At 43.4% G+C, this 25,489-nt stretch overlaps 1 protein-coding gene across 8 annotated transcripts in view; it reads left to right on the top strand.

Annotated features, from left to right (window-relative positions):
* LOC115105159 (voltage-dependent L-type calcium channel subunit beta-2-like) overlaps positions 1-25,489 on the top strand; it is a 146,307-nt gene that overhangs the window by 118,250 nt on the left and 2,568 nt on the right. For 4 of the 8 annotated variants that reach the window (XM_029626834.2, XM_029626838.2, XM_029626840.2 and 1 more), the window contains 10 exons: positions 1,768-1,890; positions 2,154-2,290; positions 5,107-5,183; positions 5,728-5,867; positions 12,530-12,610; positions 14,350-14,408; positions 15,028-15,137; positions 21,462-21,616; positions 22,608-22,703; positions 24,471-24,653. In XM_029626834.2, the coding sequence (XP_029482694.2) occupies positions 1,768-1,890; positions 2,154-2,290; positions 5,107-5,183; positions 5,728-5,867; positions 12,530-12,610; positions 14,350-14,408; positions 15,028-15,137; positions 21,462-21,616; positions 22,608-22,703; positions 24,471-24,653 (1,161 nt within the window). Of the gene's footprint in view, positions 1-1,767; positions 1,891-2,153; positions 2,291-5,106; positions 5,184-5,727; positions 5,868-6,126; positions 6,147-12,529; positions 12,611-14,349; positions 14,409-15,027; positions 15,138-21,461; positions 21,617-22,607; positions 22,704-24,470; positions 24,654-25,489 lie in introns of all 8 variants that reach the window. The other 4 variants (XM_029626835.2, XM_065007143.1, XM_029626837.2 and 1 more) reach the window with 3 other exon arrangements.

Below are 25,489 nucleotides of genomic sequence, written 5' to 3'. Positions count from 1 at the left end.
TGTCAGGCCCTAGGAGGGAAAACATTTTATTCCGTTTGTTTTATTCAGATGGACTGGCATTGCATCCCAAATCTCGACCCTATTCCCTATACGCTTGGCCCTATGAGCCCTGATCAAAAGAAGTGCACTAAAAACGGGAATAGGGTGTCATTTGGGACACACACCGGATGAATGGCTGTCCCACAGGGGGAAAAGTCATGAATGATTTCATGTTGGGACACATTGATCCAGCCATTGTACCGAATATAATTACCGATCATTGTTAGTCAGAAGGAAACACAAGACAAAAACAAAGCTTAGTTATGAAACTGTCTAATCGCTCCAAGGCTCCAACCCTAATTGATATTTTTGCTCATACAGTATGTTGGTTATGCCACTAACTCATGTTGTGTTGCTTTCCTCCAGTTGATTGTCATCCAGGCTGTGTAGCCTATAGCAGGGTGGTAGAGGAAGGGGCAGAGAATCTATACATCCCAAATGGCACTCTATTCCCTATCTAGTGCACTACGTTTGACCAGACTCTAGGGTGTCATTTGGAACACAATCCAGCACATCAGCATGGTCATTGATAAAGAAAGAAGTGAGTGTGCCTGTGAGTCACAACCTGCCTGCCAGGCAGCATCTCTGACTGCAGTTATTTTTACACCTCACACAATGGGGGAGAAAATAGCCCTGCGAATAGCACAACTCTCTTCTCAGCTATAAAAAAACATCACGTATAATTACATTCAGGGAACGAACGCTGCTGTCTCCCGATTCCGTGGAGTTCAGCTTTGACTCCTGATGAAGACTTATGTGAGGTGGGAATGTTGTGTACTGAAACACTGCAGAGCAGCAAAATGATGTGTACAGTCCTCTCATTTCTAGTGTATATCTCAGTATAACTTTTTTGTCCAGCACTGGTATTCACAAGTTTAGGATCACCCTTCTTTTCTATAATTGATTCCTCAACTCCTTGCACATTGACTTCTGGTGTCGACTCCCATTTCTAAATGTTAAGATCGGATTCCGCTAGGAATCGACTCCTAAGATTCAGTCGTTTTTGGAACTGAGGAGACTGATTAGTTGTCGTACTTCTGAGAACGCAAACACTTGCAACTTTCATAGCAAGCTAGCGGGGGACGGAGAGCGAGGGGAGGAGCACAGTATAGGCAGGTCGGCCCACAGACAGGCAGTCTGAACCTGTGCACTATGCCTATCTGTATCTGAATGCTGTATCTTGTCATTTCTTTGCTTGCAATGTCTCGCAACTTCAATTAGTAGGCTAGGATATTGAGATGAGCGAGATGCAACACTTCTTTCTCACACAGTCACCTGTGGCCAAGTCATCGCTCAATATTCAATGTACCGTAACTAACTTGCATAGGGTGCAATGCTTGTATATGTTGTTGGAGTCAGACACATTCTGAAATAACTCAATCTGTAGTTGTTACATCCATTTAGTGACTTATAAATGAATGATATGTACCCCTTAATTATTGAAGAATATAATGTGCGCATGTGCACGGGTTCGCTTCAGCTTGGTAGCCAGGGCCCCAAACAGCAGAGAAGTGTAGCCTTGCACTTCAATGCTCTTAGTTGTTGAGGAACTCGACCCACTATTACCCACAAATTGACCCACAAACATCATTTTTCAGTTAGGGATTTTTCATAAAGTTAAGAATCCCAATTTACTTGAATCGTTTGAATGTTTAAAGATTCACACCCATAAGTATCATGTCTTGTAGAACAAAAACCTTTAACCCCTCCCTTTTCTTCCTTTGGCAGACTAAACCAGTTGCATTTGCTGTCCGCACAAATGTCAACTACTGCGCCACCAATGATGATGGCGTCCCCGTGCCGGGCATGGCCATCTCCTTTGAGGCTAAAGACTTCCTCCACGTCAAAGAGGTCAGGGGTCACAGTAATATCACATGATGATGTGGTGGAGAAGGATGATGATGATGATTATGATGATGGCGATAACAATGATGACGATGAGGAGGAGGAGGGTGAGGTTAAATATGATTATGATAAAGGTGGTGATGATGATGATGACAACTATGATGACGATAACCATGACAACAATAACAATGATGAGGATAACAATGATGTTGGTGATGATGAGCAAAAGGAGAAGGCTGATCTGTCTTACATCTGTCCCACTGTTGTAGAAATTTAATAATGACTGGTGGATAGGTCGTCTGGTGAAGGAAGGCTGTGAAATCGGTTTCATCCCCAGTCCTGTGAAGATCGAGAACACTCGGGTACAACACGAGCAGAGAGCCAAACAGGGCAAGTTCCACTCCAGGTAGCTACCAGCCCCCTCACTCATTAAAATCATCACGGAAACGAACATGCACCTCACCCAATCATGATGCTGCCATGGAGCCAACACTTGACAGGACTCGACATTAACGCCTGTCCGCTTGCTCGGGTCAAGTAAAAGTAATTGCCTGACAAGCAGGTTACCGATTCAATTGTCCGCATGAACAAGTGCAGAAGAATCATGCAAAAATCACAATATCAAACAATTAAGCTACTTCTATGAGAATTGTATCAGAGATTGGGAGGTAAATTACACACTTACCTCCCAACCTCTGCAGAGCGCGTTGGGGTATAATTATTGTAGGCCTGCTCTGACAGGCCCGAGCGGTATTTCAATCATGCAGTCGCCAGATGCCGTTTTTTGAGATAAAAGTGTGCCTAGCTGCATTTGCACATTTATTGATATTCATTGTTAGTTAGAGAGTTATTTGCACAGTTATAGCTAATTTTTGGTCAGCACTGAAGTCCTGGAAAAGTCATGGTGTGTGCATCACCTGTTTACCAGTGGGCCATTGCCAAATGAGAAGGAGAGCGAGAGACATTGCGCAGCAGGTAAAATAACAAACTAACTATTTCGCTACTGGAATGTATTAATGTCATTGTCGTGTCCAATGTCCTAAAATACATTTCCACCGACACTCGTCTAGGCTATAACCGCAAATGGCCAACACGCAGTTGATAGACACTACATGGCCAAAAGTATGTGGACTCCCCTTCAAATGAGTGGATTTGGCTATTTCAGCCACACCCGTTGCTGACAGGTGTATACAATGAGCACAAAGCCATGCAATCTCCATAGACAAACACTGGCAGTAGAATGGCCCGTACTGAAGAGCTCAGTGACTTTTAACGTGGCGCCGTCATAGGATGCCACCTTTCCAACAAGTCAGTTGGTCAAATTTATGCCCTGCTAGAGCTGCCCCGGTCAACTATAAGTGCTGACATTGTGAAGTGGAAACATCTAGGAGCAACAATGGATCAGTCGCGAAGTGGTAGGCCACGCAAGCTCACAGAATGGGACCGCTGAGGCTGATGTGCGTAAAAATCGTCTCTTCTCGGTTGCAACACTCACTTCCGAGCTCCAAACTGCCTCTGGAAGCAACGTCAGCACAAGAACTGTTCGTCGGAAGCTTCATGAAATGGGTTTCCATGGCCGAGCATTCGCACACAAGCCTAAAATCGACATGCTCAATGCCAAGCGTCGGTTGGAGTGGTGTAAAGCTTTCCGCCATTGGAAACACGTTCTCTGGAGTGATGAACCACGCTTCACCATCTGGCAGTCCAGTGGACGAATCTGGGTTTGGTGGATGCCAGGAGAACGCTACCTGTCGCAATGCATAGTGCCAACTGTAAAGTTTGGTGGATGATAAATAATGGTCTGGGGCTGTTTTTCATGGTTCAGGCTAGGCCCCTTAGTTCCAGCGAAGGGAAATCTTAATGCTAAAGCATACAATTATATTTTAAATGATTCTGTGCTTCCTACTTTGTGGCAACAGTTTGGGGAGGGCCCTTTCCTGTTTCAGCATGACAATGCCCCCGTGCACAAAGTGAGGTCCATACAGAAATGGTTTGTCGAGATCAATGTGGAAGAACTAGACTGGCCTGCACAGAGCCCTGACCTCAACCCCATCGGGATTAATTGGAACGCCAACTGCGAACCAGGCCTCATCCCCCAACATCAGTGCCCGACCTCACTAATGCTCCTGTGGCTGAACGGAAGCAAGCCCCCGCAGCAAAGTTCCAACATCTGTGGAAAGCCTGCCCAGAAGAGTGGAGGCTGTTATAGCAGCAAAGGGGGACCAACTCCATATTAATTCCCATAATTCTGGAATGAGATGTTCGATGCGCAAGTGCCCACATACTTTGTAGGTGTGCAGTTGATGAAACCAATGCTGCATACATACCCCAGTTGTAAAACAGTCTCTCAAGCGCTCAAAATTGTCTAGGATTCGCCTCTATTCAATACCAGCCATGTAATTCTGACAAAGTATTTTTTTTAAAGAACAGCCTAATTGACAAGTAGCCTAACTCCTGTGCTGTCAATATCTCCCTGGACTGAACACTGAATATGTTATATGTTACAAATAGAAAAACATCTTAGTTCGCTACCTCACCGACCTTAGCCATCTGATCCTTGGGTGAGTGAGTGAAGGAATTATTTTCTAAAATACATCAAAAGTATTTGGTTGATAATTGTAATGTTTCAGGGTGGCCAACCATCCTCCTGGAGAGTCCAGGAGAGCTACTTTAGGCTTTTGCTCCAGTCCTGCATGAACACACCACATAGTCAAAAATCGGCTGCTCAACAGGACCTCGATAAGCTGACTCTGGTGTGTTTGTGCAGGGTTGGTTCAACAGTCGGCACACCCAGCAGTTCTCCAGATAACACACCACATGTGTTTTTATACAGTAGCCTTTCAGTGAAGTATTTTATTTTGTGGGGGGGGGGGGGGGTTAAGTGCCTTGCTCAAGGCCACAACGGCAGGAGATATAATACATGGGATCAGAAACCAGCAGCCTTCCATTCCATACCAGTGACAATAACGAATGTATATTGTGACGTGGTTCCTTGCATCATAGAACACAATTTTCAGTCACTGTTTGGTCCATGGTATTAAAGACCATACAAGTGACTTCAGCTTTCGGACAAGTCAAAAATCTGTCCTATTTGTCCCGGAAGACAAGTGGCTCAAAAAGTTAATGTCAAGCCCTGCTTGAGATATCCCACACTATCAACTAGCAACACCTCAAATATGCTGATATGAATGATATACTGATATGAATGATTTATCTTCGCAGTAAATCGGGTGCAAACTCCTCTACCAGTTTAGGTGAAGTGGTTCCTAACTCGCGGAAATCCACCCCCCCTTCCTCTGGTGAGTAAAGGACATTGGAGCAGGGTTTTGGAGCAGGGTTTTGACAGTGGTCGACATGTTTTTCACTAACACAAACTCTTTACTCTAACACTTGAGTATTATCAAACTCCCATCAACCTCTAAGAGGGCTTGAGTATGAAGGGGGACAGAAATAGAAGACGATGGTAAGTTTTATTAGTAAGGTCATTATTTTGACTTTACTGCTGACCTGTCATTAGTACACGTCAGGAAATTTGACCAATCAGTAGTTAAATCAACAGGATGTAGGCCCATAGTAAAAATGTTAGAATGGTATTTTTGTTTTACTGTGGCCTTAAATGTTTGCTTAACTTATGTGCTATTGGTTACTGTCAGTGCTCTTTTTCTGAAGAGTCAAACCATAGTATGACCATAGTTGGCTATGGCGCGTTTATGGTTTGTATAGTTTTTATGTGTGCTGGAATAACCTGTGTATCTGTTCAGTGTTAGGTGTTCATTGTTACGTCTGTAGCCTTTCGGTGTATTGCCTCTGTGTGACGGTGGCCTTGTATGTCTGTGTGCATAGCCGTTGACATAGACGCCACAGGCTTAGACCCCGAGGACAATGAGCTTCCAGTCCACCTTGGCTCCCCTAAAGTCAGTCAGCCAAACACTGTCATGTCACCCACCCTAGCCAAAGACAAACGAATGCCCTTCTTTAAGAAGGTAAACATGGCAGTACGCTGGTATTCTTTCTCGGCCTGTATCTCCTCTCTCCGTCCGGCTACCCATGACAACTTCCTGACTGTGGCTGCTCAGCATCACTCTGTCCAAAATCCGTTTGTCTGTCCGTTCTGTTTATCCTACGTGTCTTACTGCCGCAGTCCGTGTCTCTTTCCCCCCTCCGCTGGGCGTTTGAGCCATTAGCATGCATGTTGCCTGATACTTAACGCTCTTTCTCTCTCCTCTTCCATCTGGGCTGTAGCTAAGCAGAAGCAGAAGTCGGTAAGTTAAGTTAGCATGCAGCACACACCAAACCCCCAGCAGGGCCTTGGGGGTCTGGGGGATGTGCCTCTGTGATTTCTCTGCGGTGCTTGTGTTCGTTCTTGACTCCCCTTTAACTCACTGTCGTCGCTGTGGTCTCTGTGTGTGCGTGTGTACGTGCGTGATGCAGATTTAGTGGGAACTCAGCGTATTCAGCTCTTAAACCAGAAGTGTAATATCCACAGTAACAGCGATTGCTGTCCTCTTGTTGGTTTGGTTGTGTTTCTCATACAGCAGCATGAATCAAGTGTGACCTCTTTTGGAACAAATACAACAACTCTTCTTGTGTTTGTCTTATTATGAAACGACTTACGTAAATCTATTCTTATGTAAAGCACTGCTACGTTTAATACACCATTCCAAAGCAGTTAGGAACATCCCGTCAGGGCTTTCTTGGCACATGATGGGATGTGTGTGTAGGCATACGTTATACACATAACAAAACACAAGCGGTCTCAGTCCAAGTGTGCACTCCGTGTCTTGACATGGAGCAAATCCTGTCAAACCCCAACGTCATCTCCATCCTCTTTCTTGAAAACATTTTTTTTCCATTTTCTTTTCACAATAATCAGCATACCAAATGGATACAGAGGTACAGCCTAATGTCCTTTCTAAGACCTTACAACAACTATTTTTTAATTTTTTTTATTTTACCTTTATTTTACTAGGCAAGTCAGTTAAGAACAAATTCTTATTTTCAATGACGGCCTAGGAACAGTGGGTTAACTGCCTGTTCAGGGGCAGAACGACAGATTTGTACCTTGTCAGCTCGGGGATTCGAACTTGCAACCTTTCGGTTACTAGTCCAACGCTCTAACCACTAGGCTACCCTGCCGCCCCTATGGCAACAATAGCCACCGTTTTCAATCATCTAGCAGCATGCATTTTCTTTTGTAACAATAACCCTGTAGTCGAGGCCAGGAAAATATGGCCTAAAATCTCTGTGACTACAGTGACCGGTGGTTCTCCAGACGTGGTCAGCTTTGGCCCGCATCTAGGAGCACTTTCCCCACTCGGATGTAACAAGAGTTCCCCAGGGACCGCCAGTGACGGCAGCAGAAGAAAAATGAAAGTGAGAGAGACAGATACTGGGGGAGAGAGAGAGAGAAAGAGATTGAGAGAGGAAAAGAGATGGAGAGAGGAAAAGAGATGGAGAGAGGAAAAGAGATGGAGAGAGAAAAAGAGGAAAAGAGATGGAGAGAGGAAAAGAGATGGAGAGTGAAAAAGAGATGGAGAGAGTAAAAGAGGAAAAGAGATGGAGAGAGGAAAAGAGATGGAGAGAGGAAAAGAGATGGAGAGAGGAAAAGAGATGGAGAGAAGAAAAGAGATGGAGAGAGGAAAAGAGATGGAGAGAGGAAAAGAGATGGAGAGAGGAAAAGAGATGGAGAGAGTAAAAGAGGAAAAGAGATGGAGAGAGGAAAAGAGATGGAGAGAGGAAAAGAGATGGAGAGAGGAAAATAAATGGAGAGAGGAAAAGAGATGGAGGAAATGAGGAAAAGAGATGGAGAGAGAAAAAGAAATGGAGAGAGGAAAAGAGATGGAGGACATGAGGAAAATAGATGGAGAGAGGAAAAGAGATGGAGAGAGGGACTGAGATGGAGAGAGTATAAGAGGTGGAGAGAGGGACTGAGATGGAGAGAGTAAAATAGGAAAGAGATCGAGAGAGGAAGAGGAAAAGAGATGGAGAGAGGAAAAGAGATGGAGAGAGGGAATGAGATGGAGAGAGGAAGAGGAAAAGAGATGGAGAGAGGAACAGAGGGAAAGAGATGGAGAGAGGAAAAGAGATGGAGAGAGGGACTGAGATGGAGAGAGGGAAAGAGATGGAGAGAGGAAAAGAGATGGAGAGAGGAAAAGAGATGGAGAGAGGAAAATAAATGGAGAGAGGAAAAGAGATGGATGGAGAGAGGAAAAGAGATGGAGAGAGGAAAAGAGATGGAGAGAGGGAATGAGATGGAGAGAGGAAGAGGAAAAGAGATGGAGAGAGGAACAGAGGGAAAGAGATGGAGAGAGGAACAGAGGGAAAGAGATGGAGAGAGGAAAAGAGATGGAGAGAGGAACAGAGGGAAAGAGATGGATAGAGGGAAAGAGATGGATAGAGGGAAAGAGATGGAGAGAGGGAAAGAGATGGATAGAGGGAAAGAGATGGAGAGAGGAACAGAGGGAAAGAGATGGAGAGAGGAAAAGAGATGGAAAGAGATGGAGAGAGGGAAAGAGATGGAGAGAGGAACAGAGGGAAAGAGATGGAGAGAGGAAAAGAGATGGAGAGAGGAACAGAGGGAAAGAGATGGATAGAGGGAAAGAGATGGAGAGAGGGAAAGAGATGGAAAGAGATGGAAAGAGATGGAGAGAGGAACAGAGGGAAAGAGATGGAGAGAGGAAAAGAGATGGAGAGAGGAACAGAGGGAAAGAGATGGATAGAGGGAACGAGATGGATAGAGGGAAAGAGATGGAGAGAGGGAAAGAGATGGAAAGAGATAAAGAGATGGATAGAGGGAAAAAGATGGAGAGAGGGAAAGAGATGGAAAGAGATGGAGAGAGGGAAAGAGATGGATAGAGGGAAAGAGATGGAGAGAGGGAAAGAGGGAAAGCGATGTAGAGAGGAACAGAGGGAAAGTGATGGAGAGAGGAACAGAGGGAAAGCGATGGAGAGAGGGAAAGAGATGGAGAGAGGGAAAGAGATGGAGAGAGGGAAAGAGATGGAGAGAGGGAAAGAGATGGAGAGGGGGAAAGAGATGGAGATGAGAGAGAAAAAGAGGAAAATAGATGGAGATGAAAATAGGAAAAGAGATGGAGAGGAAGAGGAAAAGAGATGGAGAGGAAGAGGAAAAGAGATGGAGAGAGGAACAGAGGGAAAGCGATGGAGAGAGGAAAAGACAGGTAGACAGCAGAGAGACTAAGATATAAAAAAAAGGGTGAGATGGAGAAAAAAACTGCAAGAGCAATAGGTACCATTTGGTGACCATTTCTTCTTTGCCATATCAAGAAGTTGATTAAACAGAATTATCATTACACATGTGCACCTTGTGCTGGGAACAATAAATGGCCACTATAAAATGTGCAGTTTTGTCAAACAACATAAGTTTTTAGGGAGCGTGGAATTGGAATGCTGACTCCAGGAATGTCCACCAGAGCTGTTGCCAGAGAATTTAATGATAATTTCTCAACCACGTCGTTTTAGAGAATTTGGCAGTACGTTCAAACGGCCTCTCAACTGCAGACCACGTGTAACCACCGCCAGCCCAGGACCTCCACATCCGGCTTCTTCACCTGCGCGGTTATCTGAGACCAACCACCCAGACAGCTGATGATGTACAAACAAAGAATTACTGCACAAACTGTCACAATCCGTCTCAGGAAAGGGTCTTGACCTGACTGCAGTTCGGCGTTGTAACAGACTTCAGTGTGCAAATTCTCACCTTCCATGGCCTCTGGAACTCTGGAGAATCGGATGAATCCCAGTTTCAACTGTACCGGGCAGATGGCGTTGTGTGGGCGAGTGATTTGCTGATGTCAACATTGTGAACAGAGTAGTGGCGCTGGGGTTACGGTATGGGCAGGCATGAGCTATGAACAACAAACACAATTGCATTTTATCAATGGCAATTTGAATGCACAGAGATACTGTGACGAGATCCTGAGGCCCATTGTCTGCCATTCATCCACCACCATCACCTCATGTTTCAGCACGATAATGCACTGCCCCATGTCGCAAGGACCTTGTACACACAATTCCTGGAAGCTGAAAATATCCCAGTTCTTCAATGGCCTGCATACTCACCAGATATGTCACTCATTGAGCATGTTTGGGATGCTCTGGATTGACGTGTACGACAGCATGTTCCAATTCCAGACAATATCTAGCAACTTCACACAGCCATTGAAGAGGAGTGGGACACCATTCCACAGGCCACATTTAACAGCCTGATCAACTCTATACGAAGGAGATTTGTCAGGCAGCATTTGCATGAGGCAAATGGTGGTCACATCTGATACTGACTGGTTTGATCCACGCTCAAACTATTTTTTAAGGTATCTGTGACCAACAGATGCATATCTGTATTCACAGTCATGTGAAATCAATACATTAGGGCCTCATTCATTTATTTGAATTGACCAATTTCCTTATATGAACTGTAACTCAGTAAAATATTTGAAATTGCGTATATATTTTTGTTCACTGTAGTTCAGTGTAGCAGTAATACAGAGTCGTGAAAGAAGATTAGATTACATTTGAAAACATAATTGTCCATTAATATTGCACAGAAGAGGAGGTAGAAGTGTGACAAACCGACTCAGTGCAACGTCTGCCTCTCTCTCTCTCGCTTGCTCGCTCTGCTTTCATTTCCCTTCAAAGCAATGGCGTGTCTGTCTGTCAGTTTGTCGGAGTGTTCCTCACACTGCACTGTCACACCACTGTGACAGCACACGCAGATGTGGCATTAGAGGTCTACTGCCTCGCTGTCACACACACACACACAGACGGATCCCTCTGAAGCTGTCACTGAGATACACTGAGCTCCTACTCTGTTGCTGTGTGACTGGGTGTTTTTTATTCTGCTAGTCTGCTCCTCTCCCGTTTGCATTTCTAGCCTTCTGTTGTGATTATCCCTGTTCTGTCTAACACGTTCCTCTACTGACATTCCCCTTTGAGTAGATAAGAATTGTGAAATTAGAAATTCTGCTGTCTCCACACTCAACACAAGTGCAGTGCCTTGCAAAAGTATTCACCCTCCTTGGCGTTTTTCCAATTTTGTTGCATTAAAACCTGTAATTTAAATGGATTTTTATTTGGATTTCATGTAATGGACATACACAAAATAGTCCAAATTGGTGAAGTGAAATGCAAAAAAATGTAAACAGAAGAGTGATGTGTGCATATGTATTCACCCCCTTTTCTATGAAGCCCCTAAATAAGATCTGGTGCAACCAATTGCATTCAGAAGTGACACCTGTGTGCAATCTAAGTGTCACATGTTCTGTCACATGATCTCAGTATATATACACATCAAAGAAAAAAATAAGCAAACATGTTTGGTGTTTGTCAGAAGGCATGTGGGAGATTCTCCAAACATATGGAAGAAGGTACTCTGGTCAGATTAAGACTAAAATTGAGCTTTTTGGCCAACAAGGAAAATGCAAATGTCTGTCGCAAACCCAGCACCTTACATCACTCCAAGAACACCATCCTCACAGTGAAGCATGGTGGTGGCAGCATCCTACGGGGATGTTTTTCATCGGCGGGGACTGGGAAATTGGTCAGATTTGAAGGAATTTAATTGAACCTTTATTTTAATTATGCAAGTCAGTTTAGACCAAGTTCTTATTTTCAATGACGGCTTAGGAACAGTGGGTTAACTGCCTGTTCAGGGGCAGAACACTCGAGCGGTTTAAGGGGAAACATTTAAATGTCTTGGAATGGCCTAGTCAAAGCCCAGACCTCAATCCAATTATGTACACTCACAAGTTTAGAGTTTTTTGCCTTATTTTTTTTTTTTCGCAGTAAAACTTATTTTGCATCTTCAAAGTGGTAGGCATGTTGTGTAAATCAAATGATACAACCCCCCCCCCAAAAAAAATATTTGATTTTAATTCCAGGTAGTAAAGCAGCAAAGTAGGAAAAATGCCAAGGGGGGGGTGAATACTTTCGCAAGCCACTGTATACCTTGACTTCCACACATTGATTGATTGTTGTTCATGTGAAGCTTCTTGTCAATTCATTTAGGGGTTGGGTGAAGATAAGAATGTTGTAATCTAAGAGCAAATACTAACAGATTATCTTAATATTTGTTCAGTGTGTGATTATAATTCGGTATCATTTGTTACTTTTGAAAACAGAACACCCCTATCTCTATGGGTCCGAACATTCTAGCTGGCATCCTTGTGTGTTGAGTGTAAACTGGGACTCGCAATTAGGACAACTAATTTCATAGTTCCTTTCAGTTCTATTAAATGGCCTAGTGCAGGGCTTCCCAAACTGGGTCCTGCCCCTCTCCCGGATGCACGTTTACTTATTTGCCTTAGCACTACACAGCTGATTCATATAATCAAAGCTTGATGATGAGTTAGTTTTGCTGGGCAAAACCAAAACTGGCTCCCAGGGGGGCCCCAGGACTGAGTTTGGGAAACCCTGGTCTAATGGGTTGTGCTTTGCTGTTCCCTGCTGGACGTAGTGTGTAATTCTGTGTATGCATACCAAATGCCACCCTATTCCCTATTGAGTGCACTACTTTTTTTTTACCAGGGCCCTGCACTGTGTAGGGAATAGGTTGCCATTTGGGATGCATGCTATGTATAATAATCTCCCTGGATGTGAAGCTGATGGTTTGTTTTCTCTCGTTGGGCAGACGGAACACATTCCTCCATACGACGTTGTGCCTTCCATGCGACCTGTGGTCCTGGTTGGACCGTCACTGAAGGGCTACGAGGTAACATAATTGTTATAAATTGCTGTAAAATTTTTGTAAGGGATTATTACTGACACTACCACTACTACACTCACAAGGACATTCTATTTAGATCACAACGGTCGCATTCCACTACTTATGTTGCCAGATCTTATATCACCTGGATAGGCATATTACCTATCAGCTAACCACATCATATGTTATAGCAATCTGTCAGTAAATTACACAGTTGATGTCGTGGCACGAAACCATTGGTTGATGCATGCAATGTCTAAGCAGTGGAATGTGACCTACTTGGGATAGTTCACCCAAATGTTTAAATTATATATTGGTTTCCTTACCCTTTAAGCTATGACAGCAACCCTTCCTTACCCTTACGCATTAACCCTTTATTACCCTTCCTTACCCTTTAAGGTATGACAGCAACCCTTCCTTACCCTTCCGCATTAACCCTTTATTACCCTTCCTTACCCTTTAAGCTATGACAGCAACCCTTCCTTACCCTTACGCATTAACCCTTTATTATCCTTCCTTACCCTTTAAGCTATGACAGCAACCCTTCCTTACCCTTACGCATTAACCCTTTATTATCCTTCCTTACCCTTTAAGCTATGACAGCAACCCTTCCTTACCCTTACGCATTAACCCTTTATTATCCTTCCTTACCCTTTAAGCTATGACAGCAACCCTTCCTTACCCTTACTCATGAACCCTTTATTACCCTTCCTTACCCTTTAAGGTATGACAGCAACCCTTCCTTACCCTTACTCATGAACCCTTCATTAGCCTTCCTTACCCTTTAAGCTATGACAGCAACCCTTCCTTACCCTTACTCATGAACCCTTTATTACCCTTCCTTACCCTTTAAGGTATGACAGCAACCCTTCCTTACCCTTACTCATGAACCCTTTATTTGCCTTCCTTACCCTTTAAGGTATGACAGCAAACCAATGAGGTGGTTTAGTTTCCCGGGCACCGTTTCCAAATATTAACGTTTTAGCATTTGTGGCACAAATCCCATTCAAGTCATGGGACTGATATTATAATTTTTTTTCACACATCATGTCCAAATCATTCGAAAGTAACTACAATTTATTGTGAAGCTCAACAAAGTCACTTATAGATATGATTAGGAAAATACTAATATCGGTCCCATGACTTCAATGGGACTTGTGCAAGCAACTGCCAGGGAAATGAAACCAAACGATGGATTGCTGTCATACCTTGTCCATAGACTGTTTACAGGGTAAGGAAACCAATGTGTAATGTTCCCAAACTACCCCGGTTTTCCAGAAGTCCTGGTTGGAGGATTCTGGATGTCCTGCTGATTCCCTTCTGATTTCTGGAAAACCTAGACATTTTGGAAAAGTTACTGGAATTTTGCCACCCTTCTACTTGAACTAGCACCACTACTCAACTCACTAATGCATACTGATTACACTAACTACACTTCTACTACTAGTTTACATTGTAGATACAATGACAGAGTTGAGCTTTGTCTCTGTGTATTTGTGGGAGGCAGACAGGGGCAGGGGTCTCTGGAAGCTGGTGAGAACAGGACACACTAAGCTGAGGAGGATCACAGGGGAAGGCTGACGTGCCCTCAGTCAATACTGAAACAGCAATCTGTGGGGCTCCCTTTTTCAGCAACAAAGAGCTTGCTTTGATTCACCCACCCATGCACACACACATATTGTCTGTTTTCATGATGGTGATTTCTAAAATGTTCACTATGTTTTTATTGCCCCATTTGGTTTCAGGTGACAGATATGATGCAAAAAGCACTGTTTGACTTTTTGAAACACAGATTTGAGGGAAGGTAAGTTGAGCTGTCCCTGCTTTCCTTTCTTCCCTCCCTCTTTCTCTCTCTCTCTGTATCCTTGTTCAGTATGCTCTGCCCGAGTCCTATAGGCTGGTATTTAGTCATCCCTGGAGGTTTCGCAGAGGGAGTGTGTAACAAGTTTGTTTGGCCTGGAGATGTGTGCTCGCTGCTACTTTTAAATAGGCCCTCTCCATGTCCTTAATAGGCTATAGTGGGCCCTAGTGCAGTGCAGGGTTCTCCTCAGCTCCTCTCCTCTCCGGCTGCCTGGCCACTTTCCCATCCACAGTAGGGAGATTATTTTACAAAACATAGGATCATTAGCATATACTGTGCATTGTTTTATATCCTTCTCAAAGTGCAACCCTTTTGATAACCAATAATGAGTTTTACAAAGGATACTCTCACCACTCTCTTCTCTCTTCTACCAAACCTTGCTTAGACATCACAAAACTCTCCCCTCTTCCTTATGGATGGTGATTTTGCTGCTATGCCTTTTTGTTTCTAATTCTGTACTTTTTCCCAAGTGTTCAATATTTGATTGATAAGGCTGTTTCAGAAATCAGAGCACACTCTAGTCTCTCGGTGACCAGTTATTTTCTCTCTGCCTTCCTATCAGAATATCAATCACTCGAGTCACTGCAGACATCTCTCTTGCCAAACGCTCCGTCCTCAACAACCCTAGTAAACACGCCATCATCGAGCGGTCCAACACACGCTCCAACCTTGGTAAGTTTTGGAGGTATGAGGCTGGGGGACCTCTGTGTTCTTTTAGGGCCCATTGTATGTAGAGAGACGAATTCATTGCATAGAGAGAAGGGAAAGAGTAAAAGATGAAAGAAAGTCTTTGGATGTTTCCCAAAAGGCACCCTATTCCCTATATAGTGGACCACTTTTGACCATGGCCCAAAGGGCTCTAGTCGAAAGTAGTGCATTATATAGGGAATTGGGTGCCATTTGGGCACAATCCTTGGAGATGGTTATAATGCAGACCTACAGATGTTGGAAGGCGAAGAATGACCTGGCCAGGCCTGTGATTAAAAATGTTTGCTTTTGGGACGAAAGAGAGAGAAAGAAAGGAGAGACTAGATACCTGCTGCCAGATAACAAGGTCAAGAACGCAGCTGTTTTTACCAGGCTTGAGTAACAAGCTGCGATAACAATGAAACAGGACCTCACTGAGCCAACGAAACTACGGAAGCCATGTAGCTAATCTTTGTGTTGGATCGCCGTGGTGCTCTGTAACGTTACTCATTGGCTATGTCCCAAATGGCGCACTATTCACTTCATAGTGCACTACCTTTGACCAGAGTCGTATGGGCCCTGGTCAAAAGTAGTGCACTAAATAGGGAGTACGGTGTCATCTGGGATGCATCCCTGGTGTGCCGGTTGCTCCATTACACTCTTAGAATAAAAGGTGCTATCTAGAAAACTAAAACGGTTCTTCGGCTGTCCCCATAGAAGAACCCTTTTTGGTTAGGGGAGTAGTTATGGGATAAACCCGCCCATCTTTAAAGATACATTAGCACTGGGACACACTCAAAACACTGCACAAACATTACTCTTTGTGCTCCACTTTTGACTAAAAGCTTTAACTTGAAACCAATGCAACTGGATAATTATTTTGTCACTTCGGGGACTGATGTTTTGACTGTACGCTGAACCCTGACTCTGTCTTGATGGTGATAGATACAGGGGTGAAAGTGGACTAAGCCAGTACGGTCCTGTACGGCGTCCTGGCAAAATAAATAGTAGGGGTAGGTCAATGCAAGAAAACTATAGGCAATTACATAATTATTTAACATTACCGCATGTCAGCTGCATGACAATTCTTGACTTGAATTAACTTGGAAATGGGCAGTATACCCTCCAAATTGCGTTGTGGTTCACGAGAACACTAATATTTTTCCAAAGCGTGGCCAAGACCAAGACGCGTGCATACAACAGTGTACACATCAATTCTGGCTACAAGTTTAGTGGGCCTAATGACAATCGCTGAATTATAATTATCAGACACACATCTGGACCATCAGCGCAATTTCCGATCACAAGCAAATAGGGCAAGAGGTGGGTGTATCTTAGTCATGGGCAGCTCTCGATGGGCAAACACAAGCTTTGTTTGAGCTGCTAATGAAATGTAATAAAAAGTGTTGCTAGGGAGATTTCCTGGACTGTTCATGATATATGTATTTGACCCAACTGGAGAAAAATGCATTAGTTACTACTCGTTACTCCCGAGTGGCACAGCGGTCTAAGGCACTGCATCTCAGTGGAAGAGGCAGTCTCTGGTTCGAATCCAGGCTAAATCACATCCGGCTATGATTGGCAGTCCCATAGGTTTGGCTGGGGTAGGCCGGCATTAAAAATAAGAATTTGTTCTTAACTGACATGCCTAGTTAAATAAAGGTTAAATAAAAAATAATGATATTTCCACACATTCCTATAGTATTATAGACGTGGCGATAGTTACGCTTGTCAATATTCCATATCACAGAATGAAATTTGGCCCACCAGTTGAGGACTCAATTCCTTAAATGGTCAGCAGATGGCTTTTTCTTGCTAAAAGAATCTATAAAATGTACCATTCTCCCGTCGGGATTCTCTAAGAAGACATTAAAGAAGTTCCACTAAGTTGTCAACAGTGACGCTCGAAAGACCAAGAAAGTTGACGGAAGTGCCTTCCATTTGATTAACCGAGAAATGTGGTGTTGATGTAATTAAAAACAATATTTTCGCTGCTCTTTTACAGCAACTCATGACGGAAAGCTAAGTCATTACATGGGGGGCTAGCAGGCTAATATTTAATTGTGGGCTGAAGGAGAAACAGAAAAGATAAGACAGACAGAAGCAGGATCAGAAATCATACAGTCCCATGCAAGGTGAGAAATGCAGCAGGTCCTCATTGACGATATACAGTATCTGTTCTATGTACTGAGCAGTGACGTAAAACTGAAACCAAGCCACTCTTGTATCTTAGCAACAGTAGCTAGCTAGTTACCTACACCAGTTATTAATTAACTAGCTAACGTTATATCTTGACAACATTGATGCGCAATATATTTTTGCTCTCAGACATAAATAGAATTCAAGCCAGATAGCCTACACTGAAATTGTATGTGTAATTAGTTGACATCGTAACGATATCTACTAGCTAGCTAGGTTGCTAGCCAGCCAGGCTCACGGGTTCACATCTCGTCTGAGCTGCCCAACTATGACACAAGTTGGCTAGCTAGTTAACGTAAACTCACCCCATACCGTACAAATGTGCGCAACCGCAACATTCAAACGAGGCTACAAAGAAAACTAATGGGATTGTAGTGACTGTGTTGACGTCAAAATCGGGGGTGTGAACTAGGTTTCTATTCAAGCGTTGATCGACATGGTAATGGCTCTATAGTATTGGAGAAAAGTTTAAAAAAACTGACCCTCCGTTACATCTTGACGTGTCATGTCGTAACGTACAGCACACATAAAGCAACTATTTCTGTTTTACAATCTCTCTCCACCAGGTGTAGCACTTCTATCATCCTTTAAAAACAAGAAATGGACAGTGACGGGAGTAAGGGGGATACCTAGTCATTTTTTCTGTCATCATTGCATGCGATCATCATTCTCAAAGCCGCTGTTTACTTCTAAGATCACTTTAGCATCGCCCTTAAAACCCCGATTCAAATTCGACACAAACCTTCAAAAAGGTATGTAATGACACATTATATAAACTCTTTATAGTGTTTTATTTAAATTTTTAGAGGCGATAAGGTGATAAGTTGGACAGATCGAGTGAAAAAAGGCTATTTTCCCATACGACATCTCTCCTTCTCACTATCACACATTAGTTTCGCTTCCCCACCTGCCATTCACCTGCCATTTTTTTTAAAGACCCGACGGGGCTCATTGCCTGCTTGAATTATGCAGAAACGGGCAGTGTTTAGGTCATGTAATTGATTTAGTTGGAAAGGGGAGAAATTGTGCTTTAGAAATATGTAATTTACATAAATATTCACACCTCTGAATCAGCACTTTGTAGAAGTGCCTCTGGCGGCGATTACAGTTTTGAGTCGTCTTGGGTATGCCTGTATCAGCTTTGCACATTTGGATTTGGGGATTTTGTCCCATTCTTCCTTTCAGATTTTCTCAAGGTCTGTTAATCCCGTTAATTGTCATCAACAACCGCTGAATTGCATAGCGCCACATTCAATGAATATTACTAAAAATATTTATATTCATGAAATCACAAGTGCAATATAGGAAAACACAGTTTAGCCTTTTGTTAATCCACCTGTCGTGTCAGATTTTGAAAATATGCTTTACAGCGAAAGCAATCCAAGCATTTGTGTAAGTTTATCGATCGCTCGACAAAACATTATGTATACTTAGCATCAAGTAGCTTGGTCACGAAAATCAGAAAAGCAATCAAATTAATTGTTTACCTTTGATGATCTTCGGATGTTTTCACTCACGAGACTCCCAGTTACACAATAAATGTTCCTTTTGTTCCATAAAGATTATTTTTATATCCAAAATACCTCCGTTTGTTTGGCGCATTATGTTCAGAAATCCACAGGAAAGAACGGTCACGACAACCTAGACAAATTCCAAATAGTTTCCGTAATGTCCACAGAAACATGTCAAACATTTTTTTTAAATCAAAATTCAGGTTTAAAAAAATATATATAATCGATAATATATCAACCGCAAATGTCTTTATCAGTAGGAGAGTGAAAGGCAATGTTGCGCGAGCAAAACTCATGCGACCACCTGACGCGATGTTATCTTTCTGGCTCATTTTTCTAAATAAAAGCCTGCAACTATGTCTGAAGACTGTTGACACTTTAGGGAAGCCAGAGAAAAAGGAAGCTGGTTGATATCCCTTTAAATGTTGGATAGGCATGCAAAGGAACAGAAGGGTTTCAAAATAAGAGGCACTTCCTGATTTGATTTTCCTCAGGGTTTCGCCTGCAATATCAGTTCTGTTATACTCACAGACAATATTTTGACAGTTTTGGAAACTTTAGAGTGTTTCTATCCTAATCTGTCAATTATATGCCTATTCTAGCATCTGGCCCTGAGAAATAGGCAATTTCTTTGGGAATGTTATTTTTCCAAACATAAAAATAGTGCCCCCTAGCTTCAAGAGGTTAACCAGGTTGGCCAGTTGAGAACAAGTTCCCATTTACAACTGCAATCTGACCAAGATAAAACAAAGCAGTTCGAAAAACAACATCACAAAGTTACAAGTGGGATAACAAAAGCAGTCAATAACACAATAGAAACATATATATACAGTGTGTGCAAATAGAGTGAGGAGGTAAGGCAATAAATAGGCCATAGCAGCGAAATAATTACAATTTAGCAAATTAACACTGGAGTGATAGATGTGCAGATGACGATGTGCAAGTAGAAACACTGGTGTGCAAAAGAGCAAAAAAAAGTAAATAAAAGCAATGTGGGGATGAGGTAGGGAGTTGGATGGGCTATTTACAGATTGGCTGTGTACAGCTGCAGCGATCGGTAAGCTGCTCAGATAGCTGATGCTTAAAGTTAGCGAGGGAGATATAAGTCTCCAACTTCAGCGATTTTGCAATTCATTCCAGTCATTGGCAGCAGAGAATTGGAAGTAAAGGCAGCCAAACCAGGTCTTGGCTTTGGGGATGACCAGTGAGATATACCTGCTGGAGTGCGTGCTACGGGTGGGTGTTGCTATGGTGACCAGTGAGCTGAGATAAGGCAGAGATTTACCTAGCAAAGACTTATAGATGACCTGGGGCCAGTGGGTTTGGCGACGAATATGTAGCGAGGGCCAGCCGACGAGCTCGTTGAGGTCGCAGTGGTGGGTGGTATATGGGGCTTTGGTGACAAAATGGATGGCACTGTGATAGACTGCGTCCAGTTTGCTGAGTAGAGTGTTGGAGGCTATTTTGTAAATGACATCGCCGAAGTCGAGGATCGGTAGGATAGTTCGTTTTACGAGGGTAGTTTTGGCAACATCGTTGAAGGAACCTTTGTTGAGAAATAGGAAGCGATTCTAGATTTAATTTGAGGATGGTTAATATGAGTCTGGAAGGAGAGTTTACAGTCTAGCCAGACACCTAGATATTTGTAGTTGTCCATATATTCTAAATCAGAACCGTCCAGAGTAGTGATGCTAGTTGGGCGGGCGGGTGCGGGCAGCGATTCGGCTGATGAGCATGCATTTAGTTTTACTTGGAGGCCACGGAATGAGTGTTGTATCGCATTGAAGCTCGTTTGGAGGTTTGTTAACACAGGGTCCAAAGAAGGGCCAGATGTATACAGAATGGTGTCGTCTGCGTAGAGGTGGATCAAGGAATCACCATCAGCAAGAGCGACATCGTTGACATTTTCAGAGAAAAGAGTCAGCCCGAGAATTGAACCCTGTGGTACCCCCATAGAGACTGCCTGAGGTCCGGACAACAGGCCCTCCAATTTGACACACTGAACTCTATCTGAGAAGTAGTTGGTGAACCAGGCGAGGCAGTCATTTGAGAAACCAAGGCTGTTGAGTCTACGGTGATTGACAGAGTCGAAAGCCTTGGCCAGGTCGATGAAAACGGCTGCACAGTACTGTCTTTTATCGATGCCGGTTATGATATATAAATGAAAAAAGAAACAAACATATGCTTCACAGTTGCATCAACCATACACTCCATACACAAGCCGTTCACATGCTCGCGAACCAGGTGTAATGAGTTCAATGTACAGTGTCCTAAATGCAAACGAGCACACACAACCTCTTCCTTCCTAATCTAACCAATGCATCTTGGAGTAGTCTAGCAGTAGTCAAGCTGCTTATGTTGAAAATCCTTGTTTGTACAAAGGTCAAATTAGCTTTTGAATTTCCTTTTTTTGAGGGAAAAGCTAATATTTCATAAAAAAAAAAAAAGTATAATCATTGTCTTGCTAATATCTCCTTCTCTCACCACCGCCTAACTGAACGGCAGAATGGAAACGGATCTATGGTTTCACTTTCGTTCTCGCTCTCTCTCTCTCTGTGACTCGTCTGTCCCTCCCTCTGCCCCTCTCGTTCTCTCTTAGTAGCTGAAGTGCAGAGTGAGATAGAGCGTATCTTTGAACTGGCCCGGACCTTACAGCTAGTGGTTCTGGACGCAGACACCATCAACCACCCGGCCCAACTGGGCAAGACATCCCTGGCTCCTATCATCGTCTACGTCAAGATCTCCTCTCCCAAGGTGAGGCCAAGCAATGCAAAAAAATGGCAACTTACATTTCCATTCCACAAAATGCACTTTGGTAGTTTAAACTTGACATGTCAAACTGAATGCAGTGTACTAGTGTACAGTGTGCCCTAGTGTATTACATGGTTCATATTCTAATACTAACCTTTATTTTCTAGTAATTTATTCAGCCAACCTTCCATATCACACACAGTAATATTATGTGTAATTGTGGAAAGGTAGATGCAGGCCAGGAGAACACGTGTAAACGGTCCAGTGTGAGAGCAGTGAGTGACAGATTGATGAAATAAACTGAGCTGAAGTCTCCTGAGTAGGGAAGTAGTCTCCTACTGGTTTATGGAGGTCTATGGATGTCCCTGATGCATTGGGGAGCAAGTGGTGTATGGATGTCTTGTCACTGCTCATATCGCATTTTTCTAACTGAACGGCGTCCTGTTTGGGTTATTAAACATGGCCTGTCGGCGCTGACTACTCCGCTCGTCTGAATGGGAGAGAGTGAAGTGGGGCGACTGATTCATCACGCTAACCTTCAGCCTTAGTGTAAATAACACCCATGATTCAAATATCCTTCAAAAAACGCTGGCATTTGAGTAAGATAGAAAGGGAAAGAAGGCGTCGCTGAAGGAATGTGAATTATGGCTCTAAATCAAAGTGTTGGCAGTCTGAATCGCACCTTGATGGGATAAACAAAGTGTATTTGACTCCTCTTTTTATCAACGTCTGCTGCTGTGAATCAGTAAAACCACAGTTCTACTTTAGTGCTGATGTTAGGCTCAAGTTTCCACGTTGCTGCTACATCGGAGTTGACTTCCTCACAGTGCTGATGATGCTGTGATGTGTTGGAGTTGACTTAGTTTCGGGGCTGATGACGCTTCCGTGTGATGGAGTTGACTTTGCTACGGTGTTGACAACGCTTTAATGGGATCGAGTTTACTCCGTTATGGTGCTGATGGCCTCTCATGCCCCTCGCTCATATGTCCCACAGGTTCTGCAGAGGCTCATCAAGTCCAGAGGGAAGTCCCAGGCTAAGCACCTCAATGTCCAGATGGTTGCCGCAGACAAACTGGCCCAGTGCCCTGCCGTGAGTATAGCCACACCACTGCCCGGAGATCACTGTTACCTGGATGACACCCACCACATACCACATCTAACACATCCTAGACATTTCATAATACTGTTTCAGTGTGCCGATTGAAGATTTGGGTTTCTGTGCATCAAGCCTCTGTTGATACTGTAAAGGAGACTATCGCGGGCTGAATCCTAACTTGCGAACTCACACTCAAAATACACACTCGAGTTACTTGAAGTCTTATGTGTATTGCCACTGATGTTGATCGCAGATTTGCGTGGAGGTTTTGAGTCGTGTGCGTATATCTCCCGGTAGGATTCTGCCCTTATATTAATAATACTGTTGTGGAATGCTTCAGAAAGACTCATATCTCCTGCCAATTCTATTTCCGTCCTTCTGTGATCTTCTTGGATATTCTTTTAGAATATGAGTGCAATCATTTCAGGCTTGTGGAAAATCTGCCCTAATGTACATCCAATAGTATCAAATCAAATTGTATTTGTCATTGTATTTGAATTGTATTTGAATACAACAGGTACAACCTTACCGTGAAATGCTTACTTACAAGCCCTTAACCAGCAATACAGTTCAAGAAATAGAGTTAAGAAAATATTTGCTGAATAGACTAAAGTGAAAAAAAATTATATGGGGGAAAAAAAGTAACAAGAAAATGACAATAACGAGGCTATATACAGGGGGTGGTGTTACCGAGTCAATGTACAGGTTAGTCGAGGTAATTTGTAAAGTGTGCATAGATAATAAACAGCGAGTAGCAGCAGTGTAAAAACAAGGGGGGAGGGGGATAAATGTCAGTTGTCTAGGTGGCTTTTGATGAATTAGTCTTATGGCTTGGGGGTAGAAGCTGTTATGGAGCCTCTTGGTCCTAGACTTGGCGCTCTGGTACTGTTTGGCGTGCTGTAGCAGAGAGAACATTCTATGACTTGGGTGACTGGAGACTGAAACATTTTTGGGCCTTCCTCATCGCCTAGTATATAGGCCGTGGATGTCAGGAAGCTAGGCCCCAGTCATGTACTAGGCCGTACGCACTACCCTCTGTAGCGCCATTTCATCCCTAGTGGGATTTAGCTTTCAACAATCTCACTGATCAGAAAATTCTTGCCATATTTAATGCTATTAATTTTTTAAAATGTTTTGACAGTTTTTGTCTAACTTTCTTAATCCGAGAAGCAGGTCAGTTTCTTGCTGAAGTGATTTGGAAGTTATTCCCAAAGAATCCCGAAGTCTTATCACGAAGAAAAAGTAGATCCGCTGTTTTAAAATTGTTATGATGCTATTCTTGGCCCACACATAGCACATACACATGCTGTTTTTCAGCCCTTAAAACACTACAATTGAGTTTTTTCCAATCCTTCTTTCTCTCTCTTTATTTCTCTGTTTTCAGCTCTTAAAACACTAACAATTGAGTTTTTTCCTATCCTCCTTTCCCTCCTCTCTTTATCTCTCTGTTTTGGGCACATAAAACACTAACAATACAGTCAGAAAAAAGGGCTCCAAAAGAGTTCTTTGACTGTCCCATAGGAGAGCTATTTTTGGTTCCAGGTAGAACGCTTTTGGGTTCCATGTAGAACCTTCTTGGGAAAGGGTTCTACATGGAACCCAATAATGTTCTACCTGGAACCAAAAAGGGTTCTTCAAAGAGATGTCTTATGGGGACAGCAGAAGAACCCGTTTAGGTTCTAGATAGCATTGTTTTCTAAGAGTGTACCGTTTTCCCCTCCTCCCTCCCTCTGTTTATCTCTCTGTTTATCTCTCATGTAGGAGATGTTTGACATCATCCTGGATGAGAACCAGCTGGAGGATGCGTGTGAGCACATGGCTGATTACCTGGAGGCCTACTGGAAGAGCACCCACCCCGCCAGCTGCAACCCCCCCAACCCGCTGCTGGCCAAGCTGGCCACAGACGCCCTGCCCTCCAGCCCCGCTCCCGTCTCCAGCATGCAGGTACAGGTGCTGACCAGGCTTTAGGCCAACATGGGCAGCCTGCTCCAGGGCCCAGACAGGGATAGCAGGGAGAGCAGTAGCTCACTGGCCATGAGCAGCCTGTACCGCCACTGAGTCAGAGTCATGACACACTGACCACGGTAGGAAAGAGCAGGGCAGAGAGAGTACTAGGAATACGAGAGACGAGGAACATGACCGGTGGTGGGCCTGCTAACCATGACTAGTCAAGATCATTAAGTCTGGAAAGTACGCTAACAACTCAGGAGCTTGTCATTTTAATTGGTTTAACACAGTGGGTTGCTATAATGAATTCCTTTGAAATAATTAATACTTAGAGGAAAATGAATGAATAGGGTGATCATGATGTGTTTTGCATTATGCACCTCTGTCAGTTTGAAAATAATGTTCTATTTGAAGATTCTGTATTTAACGATGAGCAGCGAACAATTCGTTTGGGTCATTTGATTGATTCAGGTCTGTTTCAGTTGTTTTTAAAATGTCCACGTCTTTTCCCCATCCCCATCCATTGCTCCCCCATTGGGAAATGTAAGACTGAAACTCCTGACAATGAGAGTCCCTTTGAAACTCTTGAAAATGCTGATGAAAATGCGTCTGATGAGTGAGGTTAACATGTCTGTGATTGTGGTGAGTGAGATGGACTTGGACCAAGTGTTAGTATTCTATGGGGATTCGGCCTTGGTTCTGGAGACTTAAAATAATAAACCAGGCCAAATTAATCTGAAAGCAAACGGATATGAGGATTTTCAGGGAAACTGTATTCTCCAGGACCTTAGTCAACCTTCAGTGGTTGGTTGATAACCTATATTCAACCTTTG

The sequence above is a fragment of the Oncorhynchus nerka genome, linkage group LG22, assembly GCF_034236695.1.
Source record: "Oncorhynchus nerka isolate Pitt River linkage group LG22, Oner_Uvic_2.0, whole genome shotgun sequence".
Taxonomy (NCBI): domain Eukaryota; kingdom Metazoa; phylum Chordata; class Actinopteri; order Salmoniformes; family Salmonidae; genus Oncorhynchus; species Oncorhynchus nerka.
Note: the sequence above shows the minus strand (reverse complement) of the source record. Positions and strands in the feature narration are given on the sequence as shown.